At 44.2% G+C, this 23,883-nt stretch overlaps 1 protein-coding gene across 1 annotated transcript in view; it reads right to left on the bottom strand.

Moving 5' to 3' along the window:
• Positions 1–23,883, bottom strand: part of LOC126419440 (zinc finger protein 239-like) — a 104,954-nt gene that overhangs the window by 5,782 nt on the left and 75,289 nt on the right. Inside the window, exon 4 of the mRNA XM_050086627.1 lies at positions 10,960–11,177. Coding sequence (XP_049942584.1) covers positions 10,960–11,177 — 218 coding nt within the window. The remainder of the gene's footprint in view (positions 1–10,959; positions 11,178–23,883) is intronic.

The following is a 23,883-nucleotide window of genomic DNA, read 5'->3' as shown; positions in this document are numbered from 1 at the left end:
ACTTGCTATGTGTATTTTACAACGTAATCAAAAGAAAGTGAAACCTCGCTTAAGAAGCACCTTCCATGATGATTGATTACTAAGGCCAGCCGCCGAAGTGGCGTCCATTTGAAAGACTTGCACCAGACTCATGAGTAGAATAAAATGCAAAGAATTTTTTTACTTAATACGTTTTCGCCAAACTAGTCTGTTAACTGTTGTTTTTTTTCACTATCGCACGGAGAATGGTCTGCCTGTTTATTGTGGATAGCCACAAGTTTATCCATGACCTTCCGCTTTGTAAAGATAGAGCTCCGACAATGTCGCGGTGTATTGGTCGCGATAGGCCTCGAAACTCAATTGTTGGCAGTATAGGTACCACCTCAAATATTTGGCGGGCCGGATACCGGGGATGTCCGGCCAGCTAACGCGGGCTGGTTTGCCGGCTCTCGCGAGCCGGTTTCGGCCCGCGGGCCGTAGTTTGGAGACCCCTGCTTTAGACGAATGGTTTTGAACGATCCAAAGTGGTTCCAACCTGTACTTGGGAACAAAAACTGGTTTTTACAGCATTCCAGCTGCGTTCGTGTTCAATAGGGATGCAGCCCCACAGTGTCCTTTCAGAAGGGTTGAAACGTCCGAGGGTGTCAGCAGTTTTAAGGTTGTCAAAAACATCTTCCTGTCGCTCATCACAAAGCTAACTATCGTTTTCGACCACAAAATGTGTGGGAATCAACGCCCCAGGGAAAAGGGTGGTTTTGTCAAGGTCCTTTATGCCAACACCTGAGACCTTTCCGTGCCGATTCTGAGCGTCGGTGTGTTTGGAACGTTTTCCTCTGCCACCCGTAAGGAAACCGCGGCTCTGATCCGTATCGCAGAGGCGTCAAAAGAAGAGGTGAAATGCGGGTAAGAGGGGCTGTGACGACCTTCGGATCTTGTGATGCGTCCACGTTGGCGTTGGCATAATTGTGTTGAAACTGGGTGTCAATGCGACGTCATTAACTCACTAACTTCTGAGCTGTGGTTTTTTTCCGCTTGTGCCGACATCTTGCTGTCAGAAGCATTGACGAGACAGAGGGGGACGTCGCAGGGCGCCATGCTTTTGCACCTTTGCAGAGGAAGATTGTACACACCTTTGAGCCAAATTTCAAACTTAAGCGTCGCAATGGGTGGCATTTACAGTAATTCGAAAAAGTGGTCTTTCAGTTCTGTTGTGCAGTGTAGTTTTTGTTTTATTCTTACACAATTAGACCTACAAATTACCTTTGAGCCAGAAGAAAAAACGTAAAGGCACTTCTAATGTTTTCAGTATGGATAAATGTTGTATCAGATAGGGCCCGCAGAATAGTATGACTGTTCGCTCACGATGCTGTTGTCTATAGGAAAATTTCGTCGTTGGACGATCGCGTCGAACAGTACGAAGATTTGGATAAAAAGTTTCCACTTTGCATACTGAATGTCTGTTCTCTTTAAATGAGGATAAATGCAACCCACAACCATACGACAGAGAAAGAACCTAAAAGTATCTGATTACAAGATTAGTCATGAGCGTCTTCAGCAGGCCAGGGTATGTAAGTATTTAGGGGAAATACTAAGAAGCACAAAAATTTTAACTCTAAGGTTAAGACCAAACAATTTTAAATGAGGACCAGAGTGGATTTAGATTTTGGCAAACAACACGTGAGAATATATTAACGTTGAAGCTATTTATAAATAAAAGAAGACAAATTGATAATGAGGCACACGTAGCTTGTATCGACCACGTCAAGGTGTTTGAACAGGACAAAACGTAGGTCAATATTAAAAGCAAATGAAATTCCGTGACACTTGACATGATCCATAAAAAGCTTATACAATGAAACCAAATTTGTAATAAAAACAGGGAACAAAATAAGTAAGAATGGCATTATAACTAGCCTAAGAGTTAAACAAGGTAGCAGAATTTCCCCAGTTTTATTGAGTTTATACATATAACTAAAAGGTGGAATGAGGAAGCAAGAAAGAAATAAAACTAGATAAGGACTTTAAAAAAATAACATTAATGTATGCTGACAACCAGACTACGATAGTTATTTCAGAAGTAAAAAGAAATGTTTTAAAATTAAACTAAATTAGTCAAAATTATAACCTAAAAATACACACATCCAAAAAATTTTTTGCATCACCCCGGTTCCCAGATCTCCTGAAGATAGACGTGGATATTGTATCACAGACACAGTCCCTTTGACTGTTCAGAGATGTCACTAAACCCGGCCAAGGATGTAAACAACGATGCATGAGCAGTGCCTATTAGACGGAGGGGTCCGACAGCCGATCAGTTCCAGTCATTCCACGACTCAAATTGTGCGCAATAGGCTGCATGATGCGTAACTTCACTCCTGACGTCCAAGGCGAGGTCCATCTTTGCCACTACGACACCATGCACCGCCGTACAGATGGGCCCAACAACATACCGAATGGTCCGCTCCGGATTGGCATCACGTTTTTCACCAATGAGTGTCATATATGCCTTCAAGCAGACAATCGCCGGAGACATGTTTGGAGGCAACCCGGTCAGGCTGAACGCCTTAGACACACTGTCCATCGAGTACAGCAAGGTGGAGGTTCCGTGCTGTTTTGGGGTGGCATTATGTGGGGCCGACGTACGCCGCTGGTGGTCATGGAAAGGCACCGTAACAGCTGCACGATACGTGAATGCCATCCTCCGACCGATAGTGTAACCATATCAGCAGCATACTGGCGAGGCATTCGTCTTCATGGACGACAATTCGCGCCCCTATCGTGCACATCTTGTGAATGACTTCCTTCAGGATAACGAAAACGCCCGACTAGAGTGGTCAACATGTTCTCCAGACATGAACCCCATCGGACATGCCTGGGTTAGATTGAAAATGGCTGTTTATGGACGACGTAACCCCCCAACCGCCGAATCGCCGTTGAGGAGTGGGACAATCTGGATCGACAGTGCCCTGATGAACTTGTGGATAGTATGCCACGACGAATACAGGCATACATCAAAGCAAGCGGATGTGCTACTGGGTATTAGAGTTACCGGTGTGTACAGTAATCTGGACCACCACCTCTGAAGGTATTACTGTATGGTGGTACAACATGCAATGTGTGGTTTATATGTGCAATAAAAAGGGCGGAAATGATGTTTATGTTGATCTCTATTCCTATTTCCTGTACAGGTTCCGGAACTCTCGGAAGCGAAGTGATGCAAAACTTTTTTTTGATGTGTGTATCTATGGTAAAGTAAAGTCCGCAGCTGGTGGACGAGTGTGTCAGTACTACCAACAGAGACGAATAGTTGAGCAGCGGAGTGTTTGATTGTGATTCATCGATCACCTCGCATGAGAGCGTCCGCCCATTCCATCAGTGCAGGAGTCACAACTGTGGGCAGCTGGCCGGAACGTAGATCATCAGACAGGTTTGCGCGACCTTGTCACAGTATGACGTCTCGTCCAACGACTCACACTGCTTTTGTTCACTACCAGGCTCCATAAACATTCTACAAGCGCCTATGAATATGTGCCATGCTCTAGTCTTCCACCAAAAGAAACAGGTGCATAGAACACATCTCCGTCACTCTGACATTCTGAAGGCTATGTATAGCGCCACTACCTATCGGAACTTCATGAAACTCTAGGGGCTGAAATGGGAATATTCGACGGTGTCCCACAACAAATTTCTCATATTTTCAACCGAAGTTGAACGAAAGAAGAAAGTGTTTCATTATTTTTTGATCGCTTCACGTAAATAAATACTTTAGTAGCGATCTTGGCTGTTAAGAGTTTTTCCGGAGTTCAGTCGCATACAAGACGCCAGTGGGACCAATTCTAGAGTACTGTTCAAGTATTTGGAGTCTTTATTCAGTAAGCGTGTCAACAGACATCGAACTAATTCAGAAATGCGCTGCTAGGATTGTAGCAGCCAGGAATAGCCCATACAAAAGTGAAACTGAAATTCTCGGGGAATTTAAATGGGAGTTCTTGGAAGAAAGGCAATGTAGATTTTGCGAAACCCTGCTGGATAAATTTATAGAACCTGTTTAGAAGAAGACTGTGTACTCATTACACTGGCTGACCGAGGTGGCCGAGAGGTTCTAGGCGCTACAGTCTGGAACCGCGCGACCGCTACAGTCGCAGGTTCGAATCCTGCCTCGGGCATGGATGTGTGTGATGTCCTTAGGTTGGTTACGTTTAATTAGTTCTAAGTTCTAGGGGACTAATGACCTCAGAAGTTAAGTCCCATAGTGCTCAGAGCCATTTGAACCAATCATTATACTGCCACCGTCGTATATCTTGCGTACGGATCAGAGAAAAGAATAATACAGATTAGGGCACGTAGAAAGACACATAGGAAACTTTACCTTGGTTAGTAGACGAAAGTAATAAAACAGGAATTCAATAATATTGGTGCGATGTACTCTACCATGAATTGTACATTGACTTCCAGGGTGGTTCAAAAATGGCTCTGAGCACTATGGGACTTAACATCTGAGGTCATCAGTCCTCTAGAACTTAGAACTACTTAAACCTAACAAACCTAAGGACATCACACACATCCATGCCGGAGGCAGGATTCGAACCTGCGACCGTAGCGGTCGCGCGGTTCCAGACTGAAGCGCCTACAACCGCTCGGCCGCACCGGCTGGCGTCCAGAGTGGATGTAGAGTTAGTTCTAGTATTTTCAGTATGGGAAAAAACTATTCCTACAGACGAAATGTTGTGAGTAAATGATGGCTGTTGGGTGTGTCCAACGTTAATGGACTGTTTCGGGTGGAGATCACAACACATAATGCCGAGAGGATGGGCGTTTGCAGCTTATCACCATCTTTCGGGCTTTGGGAAAGTTTATGAGCGACGTGAGGCAGCATATCGACAAATCACATAGGTAGACTTTCGGGTGTGCAATCACTGCCATAAAAATGGTGACGAGATGGACTTACGACAACAGTGTGGCGAGAAGTGTAGGAACAGATCCTTGAAGAAGAACTACAGTATGAGTGTATCATATGATTGTATGACTGGCTCAGATGAACAGACAGACGACAACAACTGAAATTGGACACGTCCTTCTAGAAGACTACACCACGAGAAGATCATAGGATGGTTCGACTGGCTCACGTGAATAGACGGGTGACAACAGCTGAATTATGGGCTGAGGTTATAGGCAGTGTTTCACCGCGAATCGTCTGGAATGTATTACAGGAAGCCGTATTGACACCTCGAGTTTCCATTCTTGCTTATTGCTGACATGGTACCAGAGACACGGGGTATAGCCAGAATGGACTAGGCGCTTGAGTCGTATTCTGTGCTGTTCAGCAATGAGTCTCATTTCTGTTTGTAGTAGTCGAATCAAAACCAATATGTCTGTAGATGACTATTAATAGATCACAGCAAGCTTTGATTCTCGAGACCCATACCTCTCCATATCCTGGAACAGAAGAGCAGGGAGGTATCTGCTAAGACAACGAGATGGTTTGGCAATTGTAAAAGGCAGGCTGAAAGCTGACCAGTAGGTGGCAGTAATGGTATACCCCGTCATCATACTCCTGACGACCAGGAAACCAATTTGCATATTCCAGTAGGATAACGCAAGATCCCAAACCGTAGATCACACGACAAACGCCTTGAGGAACGTTCAGATCTATGACAGGTTTGCCCAGTCCCCTGATCTGTCACCTACAGAGCATGTACGGTATTCGATGGGAAGACGTATATTTTCACCCTAGTCTCCAGGCCACCAGTCTTCATAAACTGACACAGAGTGTACTTCAATCACAGCACAAAATTCCTCAAGAGCATATCAGTGCCATGACGGTTTCAGCTCATACTGATGTTAATGATGAACATCAGTTCCGAACGGAATGAAGGTTTAATCGTTTTATACCTGTTATGTGCATACCTGCACGATACTGACATGAATTATATACAGAAGCTAGTTCAGCTGCACTTTGTGAACACATCTACACTGTGAAATTGATCTGACATCCCATGTGACTATGTGTTATGTGTATGTTATGTATGTATAAACTGACTGTCGCTTAACTAGAAGTGTTAGTGCAACTGTAATGGCCTGGCTTGAAAATGAACTTCGTAGGTCAAAACTAGTCGCCAGCATAATCTAACGCAATTGTGACGGAATTACAATAAAGAAGTTATCTTATCCAAGTTTCTGGTTCTGTCCTGATTTCATGATGGAAATACGTAAGCATAGAAGAATGAAAAATTGGTGGAAGGTGACCTTGGGGAAGACCAGTTTGGATTCTGGAGAAATGAAAGAACATGCGAGGCCATATTGGACCTATCACTTACCTTTGAAGACAGACTGAGAAAGGCAAATCTATATCCATAGCATTTGTAAATTTAGAGAAAGCTTTTGACAATATTAGTAGAAATATAATCTCTGAAATTCTGAAGGTAGCGGAGACAAAATACAAGAAACAAGAAATTATCTACAACATGCACCGAAACCAGACTGCAGTTTTAAGAATTTAAGGGATGAAAAGAAAGCAGTAGCTGCGAAAGGAGTGAGACAGGGTTGTAGGCTATCTCCAGAGTTATTCAGTCTGTGCATTGAGAAATCAGTAAAGGAAAACACGCAGAAGCTTAGAAAGGGAATTAAAGTTGAGGGAGAAGAAATAAGAAATTTGTGGTTTGTTGACGACATTGAACATCTACTAGTCTTGGCAAAGAACTTGCGAGAGCAGTTGAAAGTGCTGGATTCTTTCTTGAAAAGAGTTTGTAAGATGAATATCAACAAAAGTAAGCCGAGCGGGATTAGCCGAGCGGTCTAAGGCGCTGCAGTCATGGGCTGTGCGGCTGGTCCCGGCGGAGGTTCGAGTCCCCCCTCGGGCATGTGTGTGTGTGTGTTTGTCCTTAGGATAATTTAGGTTAAGTAGTGTGTAAGCTTAGGGACTGATGACCTTAGCCCCATAAGATTTCACACAAATTTGAACATCTTTGAACAAAAGTAATACATTTGTAGTGGAACGTTGACTATTAGTATGTTGATGTGATTAGATTGGGAAATGAGATACTAAAAGTAGTATATACGTTTTGCTATTTGGGCTGCAATTGAAGACATATCTAATCCAGTCTATGAGATTATAGGCCGAAGACGTGTCTAGAGTCGCTCTGGACAGTGATGAGATACGAACCTGTCTGTCGCCCATCGTACGTCCCGACACTCTGGAGTGATGGTGTGGGGTGCCGTCTCTTTTCGTAGCAGGACCCCTTTGGTTATCATCTGCAGCACCCTTATAGTACAGCAGTATGTTGACGATAGAGTATGCCCTATTTTGTTGCCCTTTATGGTAAACCACACTGGGCCTACATTTCAATAAGATAGTGCCCGCCTGCACACAGCAAGAATTTCTACTGCTTGTCTTCATGTTTGCCAAAATCTACCTTGGCCAGCAAGGTCGCCGGATCTCTCCATTACTGAGAACGTTTGGAGCATTACTGGCACGGCCCTCAAAGCATCTCGTGATTCTGAGAAACTAAAGCGCCAATTGGACAGAATTTGGCATGATATCCCTCAGAAGGACGTCCAACATCTCTATCAATCAATGCTAAGCTGAATGCTTGCATAAGGGTCAGAAGTGGACCGCCGCGATATCGAGACGCTCTTTCTCTTGAATAAATCGTCCAATCCATCTGAAAGTGTAATCAGTTGTTTGTTTGTAAATGTACATCACATCTAGCGATTTCGGTCCCATTAGGGTAGTTCCTTCGTGATGCGTCGTTTCTTCCTTGTTTTTCTTCTTCCTTTTTTTGTCTTAGAGGGTATTTTTCTGGAGTGTAGCGTTTACAAAAGTGAAACGTGGACGATAAGCAAATCACCCAAGAAGAGAACAGACGCTTTTCAAATGTGATAAAACAGAAGAATGTTGAAAATTAGATAGTTAGCTTGGCCCAACTTGGCTTACAGGAAGGAATAATCTGATAGAACACATTATCAGGCAGCAAGGAATTTCGCTTTGGTAATAAAGGGCCGGTCGCCGTGGCCGAGCGGTTCTGGGCGCTTCAGTCTGGAACCGCGCTGCTGCTACGGTCGCAGGTTCGAATCCTGCCTCGGCCATGGAGGTGTGTGATGTCCGTAGGTTAGTTAGGTTTAAGTAGTTCTAAGTATAGGGGACTGATGACCTCAGATGTTAAGTCCCATAGTGCTTAGAGCCATTTGAACCATTTGGTAATGGAAGGAAGTATAGGAGGTAAAAATCGAAGAGGAAGGCTTGAATACAGTGAACAGATTCAGATGGATACAGGCTACACTGGTTATTCAGAAATCAAGAGGCTTGCAGAGGACGGACTAGCAAATAGAGGTGCACCAGATCAGTCCTCAGACTTAAGCCAACAACTACAGCAACGTGTGACGAACGTCTCTACAAAGTTTGGTAAATGACGGACTGCTGCTCCGTGGGTAACAGTTTCCATTTCTGGTAATGTACCATGAAACGCCAAAGAAACTAGTATAGACATGCGTATTGAAATACAGAGATATGTAAACAAGCACGTATATGAGACAACAAGTGTCTGGTGCAATTGTTAGATCGGTTACTGCTGCTACAATGACAGGTTATCAAGATTTAAGTGAGTTTGAACGTGGCGTTACGGTCGGCGCACGAGCTATGGGACACAGCAGCTCCGAGGTAGCGATAAAGCGGAAATTTTGCCGTACGTGCCGGTCGGTGTGGCCGAGCCGTTCTAGGCGCTTCAGTCCCGAACCGCGCGACCGCTATGGTCGCAGGTTCGAATCCTGCATCGGGTACGGATGTGTGTCATGTCCTTAGGTTAGTTAGGTTTAAGCAGTTCTAAATTCTATGGGACTGATGACCTCAGTTGTTAAGTACCATAGTGCTCAGAGCCATTTGAACCATTTGCCGTACGATGATTTCACGAGTACTCCGTGAATATCAGGAATCCGATAAAACATCAAATCGCCGACATTGCTGCGTCCGGAAAAAGATCCTATAAGAACGAGACCAACGGCGACTGAAGAGAATAGTTCAACGTGACAGAAATCGCTGCAGATTTCAATGCTGGGCCATCGACAAGTTTCAGTGTGAGAACCAATCTACGAATCACCATCGATATGGGCTTTCGGAGGCGAAGCCCCAATCGTGAACTCTTGATGACTACACGACACAAAACTTTACGCCTCGCCTAGGCCCGGCAACACCGACACTGATGACTGGAAACATGTTGCCTGGTCGAACGAGTATCGTTTCAAATTATATCGAGCGAATGGGCGTGTACGGGTATGGAGACAACCTTACGAACCCATGGACCCTGTATGTCAGCAGTGGACTGTTGAAGTTGGTGGAGGATCTATAATGGTGTGGGGCGCGTGCAGTTGGAGTAACATGGGACCCTTGATACGTCTAGATACGACTCTGACAGGTGATACGTAAGTAACCATCCTCTCAGATCACTTGCATCTATTCATGTCCATTGTGCCTTCTGACGGACTTGGGCAATGCGACACACTAGACGTCCAGAATTGCTACAGGATGGTTCCAGGAATTTAAACACTGCCGTTGGCCAGCTAACTCCCCAGATATGAACGTTATTGAACATATCTGGGATGCCTTGCAACGGTCTCTTCAGAAGAGATATCCACCCTCTCGTATTCTTACGGACTTATGGTCAGCCCTGCAGGTTTTATGGTGTCACTTCCTCCAGCGCTACTTCAGATGTTAGTCGAGTCGATGTCGTGTTGTGGCACTTCTGCGTGCTAGCGCGGGCCCTAACAACACCAATTCAAAGGAAGGCCTCGGCGTTTGTTGGTGACGTCACGTCAGCTAGGCACGGCGAACGCCAGGTCTGTTGCAGGCAGAGACGCCTGGGCATGCTTATCACTGTAAATCTCTTATTGGTATTGTTTTGGATTCTGCAGTTTTATTTAGATGAAAGATTTTCTTACTATCGTAAAGCTACAAATGAAGATCATAGTTCTGTATTACTGAATCCTGTCGAAACAAACGTAGATCAATATGAGAAGATGCTTTGCCCCATTGCAAGCTTCGGAAATTTTACATTCAAGTAACTATATTTACTTGATCCATTTTCTTTTCGAAACTTACCCCAACCCCCTTACAATTAACTCGTTTCTTTTATTTATTTATTTATTTTCGTTTGACATCGTCACTGGAAATGTGAACTAATTTACATGTGTAAACCTCCAACTGTTGCCAGTCATTAGATTACAGTCGTTTTCAACGAAAGGAATTCTAAACAGGAAACAAAATAGCTTCATACATCGAAAATACCGCTGAACTTAAACTTTTTTAAACATGCACATTAGAAAAGATAAATATTCCCCTCTTGCAACTGAAAGGAGAAACTTTATAACATAAAAATAATTATTTGATAAAACAAGTATCTCTCTTTTGCCTCTTCTTTTGTCCCCCACCCCCTCCCCCAACGTGTACAATCGCAAGATATTTCATTAACATTCAGTCCTCCTCACCCCATAGTCAACCAAGATACCTAAAGAAGAGCACCAATATATTCGCAGTTTCTTGTAAAAACAGCCCAGTACAAACGTTACTTCCTCAGATTTACAAATAAGGTAAAGAAGCACGGATTCTGTTGCTGCTGGACCATGAAGTTTTTGTATGTCAATCCTTAAAACAGGTGGAAATTTAAGTTCAGGAGTACACTATTTGTTAAGAAGTGTAACGAATTGCACAATTAATTGATTGCAGAAATCTTTCAGAACAATGTGTGTTGGTCAACTACCGTCAATAGTTTCACATTTTCCTGTGTCAGAGAGGGAGACACCACCATTATGAGTATGCCTGCAACAGACCTGGCGTTCGCCGTGCCTAGCTGACGTGACGTCACCAACAAGCGCCGAGGCCTTCCTTTGAGTCGGTGTTGGCCCTACACGATATTAGGCAGGTGTACCAGTTTCTATGGCTCTTCAGTGTACGTTACAGAAGTTATTCGTAATGGTGGGATGTCCTCTCACCAACGAAAGAAGCGGCGGTGCAGACGGCGCCAGATGCGGCGGCCAGAAGCGAAGCGGCGACGCCAGACACTGTGCCTGCTGTGCGGGTTGCGGGGCTGAAGGCGGAGGCGTAGCGTCGCTGACGCCGGCGATCGGGTGGTGCGTGCGCGCGTGCGCCCGAAGGTTGCACGCCAGTGCGAACTTCTTACCGCACAGCGTGCAAGGGTGCGGCCGGTCCCCTGTGGGCAGCAAACGTATTCCGCTACTAAGCAACACATACATGGGCACAAACACGAGGGTAATCCCAAAAGTAAGGTCTCCTATTTTTCTGCAAGTACATAGACCTGAAACTTCCTGGCAGATTAAAACTGTGTGCCGGGCCGAGAATCGAACTCGAGACCTTTGCCTTTCGCGGGCAAGTGCTCTACCAACTGAGCTACCCAAGCACGACTCACGCCCCGTCCTCACAGCTTTACTTCTGCCAGTACCTCATCTCCTACCTCCCAAACTTTACAGAAGCTCTCCGCGATAACCTTCCTTTCAGGAGTGCTATTTCTGCGAGGTCCGCAGGAGAGCTTCTGTAAAGTTTGGAAGGTAGGAGACGAGGTACTGGCAGAAGTAAAGCTGTGAGGACGGGGCGTGAGTCGTGCTTGGGTAGCTCGGTTGGTAAGCACTTGCCCGCGAATGGCAAAGGTCCCGAGTTCGAGTCTCGGCCCGGCACACAGTTTTAATCTGCCAGGAAGTTTCATATCAGCGCACACTCCGCTGCAGAGTGAAAATCTCAGTCTAGAAACGTCCCCCAGGTTGTGGCTAAGCCATGTCTCCGCAATATCCTTTATTTCAGGAGTGCTATTTCAGCAAGGTTCGCAGGAGAGCTTCTGTAAAGTTTGGAAGGTAGGAGACGAGGTACTGGCAGAAGTAAAGCTGTGAGGACGGAGCGGGAGTCGTGCTTGGGTAGCTCAGTTGGTTCGCATTCGCTGCTCGGCCGCCGAGCCGGACGGACGTGTGGCGGCAGCGCTAGGAGGGCTGGCGTAAACAGCGGCTGTGTGGCTGTTACGAAGGTCAGTAGAGCTCCTTGTTTACTTTGCATCTTTCAGTGATATAAAATGACAAAATGAACGAAATTAACTGTGAAAGAAGAGATACGGTTAGATTCGCTTTTGATTGGACCTGTAAAAGACCAAAGGCCTTTGAGATCAAAAGGTGGCTTTCAGAAACAGTTAAGATCACGGGAGACGAAATTATTGGCGTTCATCTTTCTTTTGTTTCCAATTCTGTCTTTTTGAAATTGATTTCCTCTGACTTGTGCTCCTCGATAGTTGACAAGTGTGGCGGCAAAATGAAATTTAATCATGCAGACGGAACCGTTAGTGACGTTCTTGTTTCCCATGCTGGGCTAGGTATTCGAACAGTGAGAGTTTTCGAACTGCCGTTCGAGGTCCCTGCCGGAGCAATCAATGCTGCTCTTCAGCCCTATGGTAGGGTTATATCTAATATTGCAGAAAAATGGTCGGAGCAATACATGTTTCCGGTTTTGAATGGAGTTAGACAGATTAAGATTGAGCTCTTACGACATATCCCATCTTACTTGAATATTTGTGGCCATCGCGCTCTCATAATTTATGATGGGCAGCCACGGACTTGTGCGTTATGTAACGCCCCAGGGCACGTCAGAAGTGAGTGCAGTAGAAGGCGTGTTCCTCAGTTACCGACTAACGAGGCGGCTGTCCCAGGACAAGTTGTTAGCATGCAAGTGTCGTACGCTGCCGCGGCAGCTAGCCGGGCCCCCTATCAACAGAATATGACCGAGCGGTCGGGACCTTCCGACGCGCGCACGGCAACGGGAAGCACCGCGGAGTTGACTAACGGTGACAATCAGAATCTGGCCAGTAATGACGTCACTGAGGACGCACCGCGCTTGCCCTCTGAGTCTGACAACTCTTCCAACGAGCGACCAACTTCATCGATCATACCTGATGTAGACATGGCAGAGTGCGAAGCGGTAGTAACACACGAAAAGGCCAACATCCCAGAGGGAACTACAGTAGATGGACATAAAGAGGCAGTGATACGACAGAAAACTGACAACCACACAGATGATAGGACACCACGGACAGGTTCAGGAAACGTCAAAAGAAAAGGAGGGGCGCAAGAAGACGAACCAATGACACCACCCGTCTCACGCGTCGTAGAAACAGCAGCAACTGCCGACTCCGAAATTAACGGAGCTCAAAAATCTTCCACCACGAAGGCGGGACAGGTGACTTCTCCTCGACCTTCCATGGAGTCGCCGGGAAGTTCACCAAAGGTTTCACCGACGATTTCACCGAAATCATCAAAAAATAAAAAGAGACGCAGAGCACATCAAGCTGCAGAGAATTTGGCCCCTCCTTTAAGAGAGCGGCTGAGGAAGATACAGGAGACCGAAAGGAAGGACGAAGATACACAAAAGGAAGTGGTCGGCGAGTCTTCGGATCGGAACACGGGACCAGAACGGGCTGACACGCCACCCGGAACATATGAACCCTTGCATGACAATACGGCATCAGATATGGACAATGAAACCAGACTTGGACAAGGACATGGACACGACATCACCGAGCCACGATTTAACTGGGCGGACGAAAAGGAGGATCAGACCGATGAAATGGGGGCGGAAGGGGATTTTGAGGAAGAATTTTTTTATTAAAAATTGTCACATCGAACTCTAAGAAGAAAGAAACAAAAAAGAAAAAACGAAGGAAAACCGTCAATGGAATAAAAATAAAATAAAATAACACTATATATATCTAACCTGAAGTTATTGTACGCGGTTCCAATACCGTGTCCTCTGTCTACTGTCTCGTAGCGTCTCACAGTGGAACATACATATAACGTGACCACCTTAAACATAAATAAAATTCAGAGTCAAGCAAAGGTAGCTGCACTGAAGGACTTTCTGTATCAGTCAGATACAGATGTCGCCTTCCTGCAGGAAGTTAATGTCAAAGACTTGTATGTTTCAGGGTACAAAGAGGTGTTGAATGTGGCACCAGAAAACGCGTGTGGAACAGCCATCCTTGCTAAAGAAGGGATCGAGATGACAAACGTGTGCCTTTTAGAGTCGGGGAGGGGAATTAGCTGCAAAATTTTTAACACCACTTTTATAAACCTATACGCACCTTCAGGCAACAATGCGAGACGTGAGAGGGCAGCCTTTTTTAAAAGTGACATTTTATTTCTACTCCAAGAAAACCCTGCAGAAATTGTCATTGGTGGAGATTTTAATTGCGTTTTAAATAAAAAGGATCAGCGACCAACTTTTAACTTCTCGCAAGAACTGCAGGCTTTGGTCACCAACATGAAGTGGTTTGACGCATGGGAAATAAAATATCCGACGCTGGTTCGCTTCACATATGTCACTGGTGCTACACAGAGCAGAATCGACAGAATATATGTCACCCCCACTTTAGGCACTAAAGTCAGTAGTATCGAGGTGATACCAGCTGCCTTCTCTGACCACCTCGGAGTGAGGTGCAGCATCAAATTAACCAGGCAAAAGACATATTGGGGTCGCCCACTATGGAAATTAAATATCAATACCCTCTCTGAAAACGCTCTAGCTTTCAAGATGCAAGAAACTTGGCAGTCTGTGTTAAGGATGCGTACTAAATATAGAACAACTATTGAATGGTGGACTATGGCCGCTAAGAAAAAGATAAGGGCAGCGCTGATATCTTACGCCAAGGAAAGGGCAATGTGGTCAAGACACACAATGGAGTTTTACTACTCTTGCTTAAGAGACCTTTACGACCAACCAATGTCTCAAGACGTCTTTATCAATATTAAAAACGTTAAAGCCAAAATGATAAGTATCAAGAGGGTACATTTGGAGGGATTACAAGTCAAATCACACACTAGGACGACGGTGGAGGCAGAAAATACCTCCATCTACCACTTGATACAACACACAAAAAACAGAAGAAGAAATTTTATTGCCAGCCTCAGAACGGAAGATAACAGAGTCCTGACAGAACAAAGGGATATCTTAACTGAAGCACATAGATATTTTCAGCAATTATATTCTGGAAATGCTACTGACGACAACTCAGTACAAGAGTTTTTACAGAACTCCGGAATAGAGGCAGTCATTACAGAGGAGGAGAACAGAGATTTAACGATAGACATTACGAATGACGAGGTTTTTGATATACTCAAATCTTCACCTTCACGTAAGTCTCCAGGCCCAGACGGCCTGCCTGTGGAGTTTTATAGGACCTTTTGGCACCTAATAGGTTCCCAATTCACGGAAGTAGTTAATGACGTCTTGAGGGGAGAGACAATTCCTGCTGCTTTCAAGGAAAGTGTAACTGTACTACTTCCAAAGGGAAGGAGTACGGACACGAAAGATATTACTAAAATGAGGCCGATCAGTCTGATGAACTCAGATTACAAGGTAGTTGCGCGTGTAATTAAAGAACGAATGGTACCGATTTTAGGAAAAGTCATTGGATGCCACCAGACGTGTCTCCCTCGACGTACCATTTTTAAGTCTGTATGTGAATATCGAGACATTATTTCTATTTTCTCATCATCGTCAGCGGATGGAGGCATTGCCTTCATTGATTTTGCTAAAGCGTTTGACAGAGTCAACTACGGATATCTGTTCAGCATCTTGAAACACATAGGTTTCAATGATGGCAACTTAGCGGTTTTAATGAACATCGTCAGAGGCATACGAACCAAAATCTCGATCAATGGACAATATACTAATGAAGTATTGATATCTAGTGGAGTTCCTCAGGGAAGTCCTTTGTCCATGTTGTTTTATGTGGTTTCTCTGGAACCCCTTTTACGGCTTTTGAACACAACCTTAGAAGGCATAACAATAGCTGGGCTGAAGACGGTTACAAATGCATACGCTGACGATGTGGGGGTTCTAGTAAGGAGCGATGATGACTGTGCCCAACTAACAGACAAGTTATTGCTTTATTGCACGGCAACTGGTGCGAGGATAAATGAAACGAAAAGTTCCTTTTTAAATTTACATGGTCTTGACAATGTGCAGCTACCGTGGGCAAGCAGGGTGGACCGTCACACTGCTTTGGGCATAACTTTTTACAGTTGCCCATTAAGAACGACGGCAGCTAATTGGAAACAGGTGTTAGGAAAAATCAGAGGCAGCTTAATACTGCATGAAACGAGAGACTTAAATATCAAGCAAAGAATTAAACTAATCAACTGTGCAGTTCTTTCGAAAGCTGCATATGTCGCTCAGATCTTACCCACACCTCCAGACATAGTGAAATCTATAATGAGCACAATCTGTCGATACGTATGGAAAGGCCATATTTTTAGAGTAGCAGTAGGAACGACTACATCGAGACCCGAAAACGGAGGCCTAGGGCTGACAGACCTTCGGAGGAAAAACACTGCCCTCTTCATTAAAAGAACGCTGAAACTTATAGAAACACAGCCGAACAGCATAACTGCCGCTCTATTTGACCTTCTCAAACCCGGAAGCATGCAGCCGCCAGTAGATGTTCACAACATAAATTACAACCTGAAGCATATTAAGGATTTTTATGTAGAATTAAGCTACTTGACATGCATTTTAACAGACAAAAATAAGAGGACAAGTAAATATATAGTAGAGAAGTTACGATCACGCGAAAACCAAAATAAAATGGAGCTGAAGTATCCAAACAAAAACTGGGAAAAAATATGGGCAAATATAAATAACAAAACACTGACTACGGAAGTGCAAGCGTCATGGTACAAAGTTGTCAACGACATTATTAGTACCAATGAAAAACTGTATTCAATAGGACTACAAGCAACCAATGTGTGCCCAAAATGTCACACTTTGGACTCCTTAAAGCATCGCTTCATCTGTAATGGATACAAGGATATTTGGAATGACATTGTATTGCAAGTCGCTTTTCTCAAACGGACCGATGGAAGAGAAATCACATTAAACGATATACTCTTCCCAGAAGAAATTTCCTTTCCACCACAAAAAAACAATGTCATCTTGTGGCTATTCGGAAATTTTGTCAATTATGTTGTTAACAACAAAGGCAATGATAATCTACGAGAATATCGAGAATATATGAAAGACGAATACTTCAAAATATACCGGAACAAAGACCATAAAAAGAAGTTCGGAAATATGATGCAAATTTTGTTTCAGAAACAAGGCATCGGTTAATACCTAAATAATATGAAATCGACTGAACAAGACAGACTGCGGAAGTAGGGGATTGCTGTTGAGGGTGAAGTACGGTGGGGACTTCGTGTGCCCCGGGACCGATACGGTAGCCGTGAAGGCCTCAACAGAACCCCGAAAAAGCATGTTTTCCCACGAAGTAACAGGAGTCATGCCACAGCACAAGAATAGTAAGGAAAAACTATTCTCATGCAAAAGACGTGCATCACTGAAGAAGTTTAATTTCCTATCTTACTTTTTATTTTTGCTTCTCTCTCACTTTTGTTTAAATTCTAATGGAAGAATATTTTGCGTTCTGTTAATGCAGTCAATAGTATTATAGAGAGAGTTATTTTCACCGTAATCAATTCGGATTACTATTTACAATTTTCTAACATTGTTCTTCAAGAGGCAATTTAGTTTCATAACCCATTAAAAACAACAACAACAACAAAAGTGGGGCACTGAAGCTCGCCGAAGAAGGCGCATGAAGGAGAGCGAATGGAAGGGCTAGAAGGGGAGATGGGAGGCCCTAAAAAAAGAAAAAAAAAAAAAAAAAAAAAAAAAAAATAAAATTAAAAAAAAAAAAAAAAAAAAAAAAAAAAAAAAAGTTGGTAGAGCACTTGCCCGCGAAAGGCAAAGGTCCCGAGTTCGAGTCTCGGCCCGGCACACAGTTTTAATCTGCCAGGAAGTTTCTTATCAGCGCACACTCCGCTGCAGAGTTAAAATCTCATTCTGGATACATGGACCTGTTTATTTCTACAATGGTTTACATCAGTTTACAGCTTGAACATTTAGTTATTTTTCGACATGATCACCATTTCTGTCGATTCATTGTTTTGTAGACGCTGTGGCAGTTTTTGTAAGCCCAAGTCATACCAGCTCGTCGCCATGCTGTTCAGAAAGCTATGGACCTCTTCTTTCACCTCGTCGTCAGAGCTGAATCGCTTTCCGGCCAAATGTTCATTTACTCTAGGGAACAAGTGACAGTCACTGGGCGCCAAGTCAGGACTACAGGGTGAGTGGGTGATTATGTCCCACTGAAACTGTTGCAGGAGATCAACGGTTTGCCGAGCGATGTGTGGGCGAGCGTTGTCATGGAGAATGCGTACGCCCTTGCCCTTGCTCGCTTTCCGGCCAAATGTTCATTTACTCTAGGGAACAAGTGACAGTCACTGGGCGCCAAGTCAGGACTACAGGGTGAGTGGGTGATTATGTCCCACTGAAACTGTTGCAGGAGATCAACGGTTTGCCGAGCGATGTGTGGGCGAGCGTTGTCATGGAGAATGCGTACGCCCTTGCTCAACGTCCCTCTTCTCCGGTTCTGAATTGCCCGTTTGAGTTGTTTCAGAGTCTCACAGTACCTGTTAGCGTTAATTGTGGTCCCAGTGGGCACAAAGTGGCTTTGCTCAACCTTCAACACTGTCTCCTCAGAAACTGACGGTCTCCCGCTCCTTTGTTCGTCGTGAATTTCGGTCCGACCAGCTGCAAATTCTCTACATCACTTAGGAACATTTTTGACATCCATGGACGACTCACCATACACTTCCGTCAATTGGTGATGGATTTCAATCTGGACAGTGCCCTTTGCGTTCAAAAACCGAATAACTGCGCGCAACATCCAACGGGAGCTCCATTCTCAACGACTGCCAAACCAAGACTGAGCGCCTCAGCACAGCGTGCGCATTTTTACACACGGCATGTGAAGCACTCTTCATAACAGTGTGACCAAGTGGCACACAAACAGAGTTCTGTACTTATAAAAAAATAGGAGACCTTACCTTTGGGATTACCCTCGTAAAAGTCCGTTCATACTATACGGAACGAGACGTTACAACATACCACAGTGCATTTCAAATGGCGAGTCACACAAGCCGTTACCTGTACGGGGTGAAACGGAACGTAGGCATCAAGGATTCTGGGGTGGGGGGTTGGAGTGGGGGAGCTAACGGTTGTTTCGTCTAGTGACATCGGAAGTTCTCTCCATGCTCTCACATGCTATGCGTAATAGTGAAGTAAGTTTCATGTTTTTGTGTCTTCTTAGTCTTTATTTTATTGATTACTTTGTTTTTGTGACATTGAAAATGTTACACAACAACATGGGTATTTTTTTCTATCAGTGGCCTTCCATAAAGGAGACCAGATACCTGAGAGCAAAAAATGATTTAGGTTTTCTAATGCCTCTATGAAGAAAAATCCTGCTGGTGCGATTTAGAGTCGCTATTCCTGGTAATTAAACTTCCCTCCAGCAGTGGGACTGTGACCGAGAAAGCCTAGACACTCAGGTGTAGCGAGTCCGTCAGCAAATTTTAGTGGGATCACTGACAGGGTGGAACCGTTATGTGAACTGAAGGTGGAGGGCGCCAATATAAAATGAATTCAATCTTAATAATATGAATATTTATATATGTGTTTGGAGAGAGAGAGAGAGAGAGAGAGAGAGAGAGACATTTATTTTTGATTGAGATTTTTACTTTAAGTCGTAACTGGTACCTGGATTTTGGTTGCTGCCTCCATGAATGATCAGCTTCTGCGCCAGTTGGTGACGTATTATAACTTGGAGGAAGTTATTGTTCTTTAAGGTTTAAAATACGACTCTGTCAGTTACTTGGCCGTATTGCAGATAGTTTTGAACCCAAGTTTTCGTAGCTTTTCATACCTAAGGGACCACTGTTGTAAGTAAATAAGCTCAAACAGCAGTGTGCTTTTCGTGAGAAAAGGAGATTGCTTAGCACACAAACTTCCTTCAAACTACACGTCCTACTGCATCAAAATTGGTCAGTGGAGTTTATCACCATACTATTATACAAGAACATAACCAATTACTGCAATTAAGGAACTATGAGAGTTTGTTACGCATTGAATGAAAACTATAGAGAATGCATTTCCTTTCCTGTATTTTAATGAACTTTGTACACTTACAGTTCTGTCGATTGATAGCCGGCGACGACAATGAAGTTCACCTCCTGTTCCAAAAGCAAGATATTTCTATTCTTCACTTCCAGAAAATTTGTATACATTAATGTTTGGCAACTATTACACATACTTTACTCGGTTTTGACACTGAAACAGCAATTTTCATTAAATGTAACATACGTTCTGAGCGAAGCCCTAGCAACACGTCCTCTTTCCGCAAGACACAGATTAACAGTCCTCTTTTTTTTAATAAAGCAATTCTCTCTTTTTTTTAGAGTCCATACTCAAAGATTCACAACTACTAACGTTGCGGGGATTGTGCGCTAAAGAGTTTGTTGCTGTCCAGCTACGCTTCACTTCACTTCAAGTACTTTTTGAATCAAATTTACTTTTACGGTATTTACTTACATTACTGAGCTTCTCAGAATAAAATCAGGCACAAATTAGTTAAAAAAGGGGACAGTGAGGCTCACATAACATTACAAGGGGGGGGGGGGGAAGAAGGAATGGAAAGGGAAGGAATTACTGATGTCAGCTGCATCCGGACTTTATGCGGACTTTGTGGGAATCAGTGAAAAATGTGTGCCGTTATAGGAATCGGACCCGGGGCTCTCCTGCTTACTGTGTAGCTGTGTCAACAACCACTGCACCACCCGAGGAGACACAGTGCTCATCGCAACTGTGAGTACTATCTCGGCAGGCCACCAGACCGAGCCACATTCCCAACTAGTGCCATACATCCGCACTCCTGCCCATGTCGTCCATACTCGCTACTTCGAGATTCCCGCAGTAGATCGACGCAATTGTACATCCTCTCTGAATATGGTGGATTCGTTGCCCATTGAGACGAATCAATTATATGAATGCCTAGTAAGCAGTGGAGTCCGGGTTTGAATCCCTGTCTGGCACATATTTTCACTCGTCGCCGCTGATTCCAGATAGTCCCACTGCAGCTGACATCAATAGTTGCTTCCCTTTCGTTTATTTCTCCTCCATCCACCTTCAACGTACATAATATATACCACAGTTGCGGATTCTATGTCGTTTCTGTTCTTTGGTACATGTGCGAAAGAACAGACGTCACGGATTCATATAAGAGTGGAACTAAACTGTGAAACACAATTCAAGGACCACTTTTTCTGAAATTGTCTCTCATTGCGACATTAGTAGCAGTTGCAACTACGTTCTCAATTATTTGCTTGATTTATCCCAATCTCTGTCTTCCTCTACAGTTTCTACCCTCTATTATTCCGTCTAGTGCCATAGAAATTATCCTGCGATGTCTTAACAGATGTTCTAGGATCCTGTCCCTTCTTCCTGTCGGTGTTTTCCATATATTCCTTTCAACGCCCATTCTCCGGAGAATCTCTTCATTCCTTACCTTATCAGTCCATCTAATTCTCAATATTCTTCTGTAGCACCATTTCTCAGACGCTTCTATTCCCTTCTTTTCCGGTTTCCCGCAGTCCATGTTTCACTACCACACAATGTTGTGCTCCAAACGTACATTCTCAAAAATTCATCCCTCAAATTAAGATACTACACTACTGGCCATTAAAATTGCTACACCACGAAGATGACGTGCTACAGAAGCGATATTTAACCGACTGGAAGAAGATGCTGTGATATGCGAATGATTAGCTTTTCAGAGCATTCACACAACGTTGGCGCCGGTGGCGAGACCTACAAAGTGCTAACATGAGGAAAGTTTCCAACCGATTTCTCATACACAAACAACAGTTGACCAGCGTTGCCTGGTAAAACGTTGTGATGCCTTGTGTAAGGAGGAGAGATGCGTACCATCACGTTTCCGACTTTGATAAAGGTCGGATTGTAGCCTATCGCGATTGCGGTTTATCGTATCGCGACATTGCTGCTCGCGTTGGTCTAGATCCTATGACTGTTAGCAGAATATGGAATCGGTGGCTTCAGGACGGTAACACGGAACGCCGTGCTGGATCCCAACGGCCTCGTATCACTAGCAGTCGAGATGACAGGCATCTTATCCGCATGGCAGTAACGGATCCTGCACCCACGTCTCGATCCCTGAGACAACAGATGGGGACGTTTGCAAGACAACATCCATATGCACGAACAGTTCGACGACGTTTGAAGCAGCATGGTCTATCAGCTCGGAGACCATGGCTGCGGTTACCCTTGACGCTGCATCACAGACAGGAGCGCCTGCGGTGGTGTACTCAACGACGAACCTGGGTGCACGAATGGCAAAACGTCTCGGTCACCTCTTGTTCGCATTGACGGCACTTTGAACAGTGGGAGTTGCATTTCAGATGTGTTACGACCCGTGGCTTTACCCTTCATTCTATCCCTGCGAAACCCTACATTTCAGCAGGATAATGCACGACCGCATGTTGCAGGTCCTGTACGGGCCTTTCGGGATACAGAAAATGCTCGACTGCTGCCCTGGCCAGCACATTCTCCAGATCTCTCACCAATTGAAAACGTCTGGTCAATGGTGGCCGAGCAACTGGCTCGTCACAGTACGCCAGTCACTACTCTTGGTGAACTGTGGTATCGTGCTGAAGCTGCATGAGCAGCTGTACCTGTACACGCCATCCAAACTCTGACGCTATGCCCAGGCGTATCAAGGCCGTTATTACGGCCAGAGGTGGTTGTTCTGGGTACTGATTTCTCAGGATCTATGCACCCAAATTGCGTGAAAATGTAATCACATGTCAGTTCTAGTATAATATATTTTTCCAATGAATACCCGTTTATCATCTGCATTTCTTCTTGGTGTTGCAATTTGAATGGCCAGTAGTGTAGTAGGCTTCTCTTGGCCAGGAATGCCCTTTTTGCCAATGCTCGTCTGCTTTTTATCTCTTCCTTGTACCATCCGTCATTCATTATTTTCCTGCGTAGGTAGCACAATTTCTTCACTTCATTTACTTCGTGACTACCAATCATGATCTCAAGTTTCTCGCTGTTCTCATTTCTGCTACTTCTCATTACTTTCGTCTTTCTTAGATTTATCCTCAATCCATATTCTGTACTCATTAGACTGTCCATTCAGTTCAACAGATCTTGTAATTCTTCTTCACTTTCACAGAGAATAGCAATGTCATCAGCGAATCTTACAACTGATATCCTTTCACCTTGAATTTTAATCCCACTCCTGACCGTTTCTTTTATTTCCATCATTGCTTCTTCGATACATAGATTCGACGGAAGGTGCGAAAGACTTCATCACTATCTCACACCGTTTTTAATTAGAGCACTTCCCTCTTGGTCTTTCACTCTTATTGTTCCCTCTTGGCTCCTCTATACAATGTATATTACACGTCTTTCCGTATAGCTTACCCCTATTTTTTTAGTATTTCGAACATCTTGCACCATTATACATTGTCGAACACCTGTTCCGGGTCGACAAATCGTATGAAAGTGTCTCGAGTTTTCCTTAGAGTCGCTTACATTATGAACTGCAACGTCAGAATCGCCTAAATGGTGCCTTATATTTCCAAAGCCAAACTAATCACCATGTAGCATCGGGCTGGAAGAATATATGACCGATTTTCTGAACACTTCCCCATCTAATGCATTTCGAATGGCCTGTAACATCAGGTGATTTGAGCCTCACAGAAAATTCCATTCTTCTGTTTATTATTCTCACCAGCAACTTGGATCCAAGAGCAGTTAAGCTGACTGTGCGATAATTCTCACACTTTTCGGCTCTAACAATCTTTGGCATTATGTGGCTGATGTAAAAGTCAGATGGTGTATCGCCAGACTCATACATTCTACACACCAACGTGAATAGTCGTTTTGTTGCCCCTTCCCCCAATGATTTTAGAAATTCTGATGTCTTCCAAAGCACTTTTACA

The sequence above is a fragment of the Schistocerca serialis genome, chromosome 9 (assembly GCF_023864345.2).
Source record: "Schistocerca serialis cubense isolate TAMUIC-IGC-003099 chromosome 9, iqSchSeri2.2, whole genome shotgun sequence".
Taxonomy (NCBI): domain Eukaryota; kingdom Metazoa; phylum Arthropoda; class Insecta; order Orthoptera; family Acrididae; genus Schistocerca; species Schistocerca serialis.
This window is presented reverse-complemented; position numbering and strand designations above follow the sequence as displayed.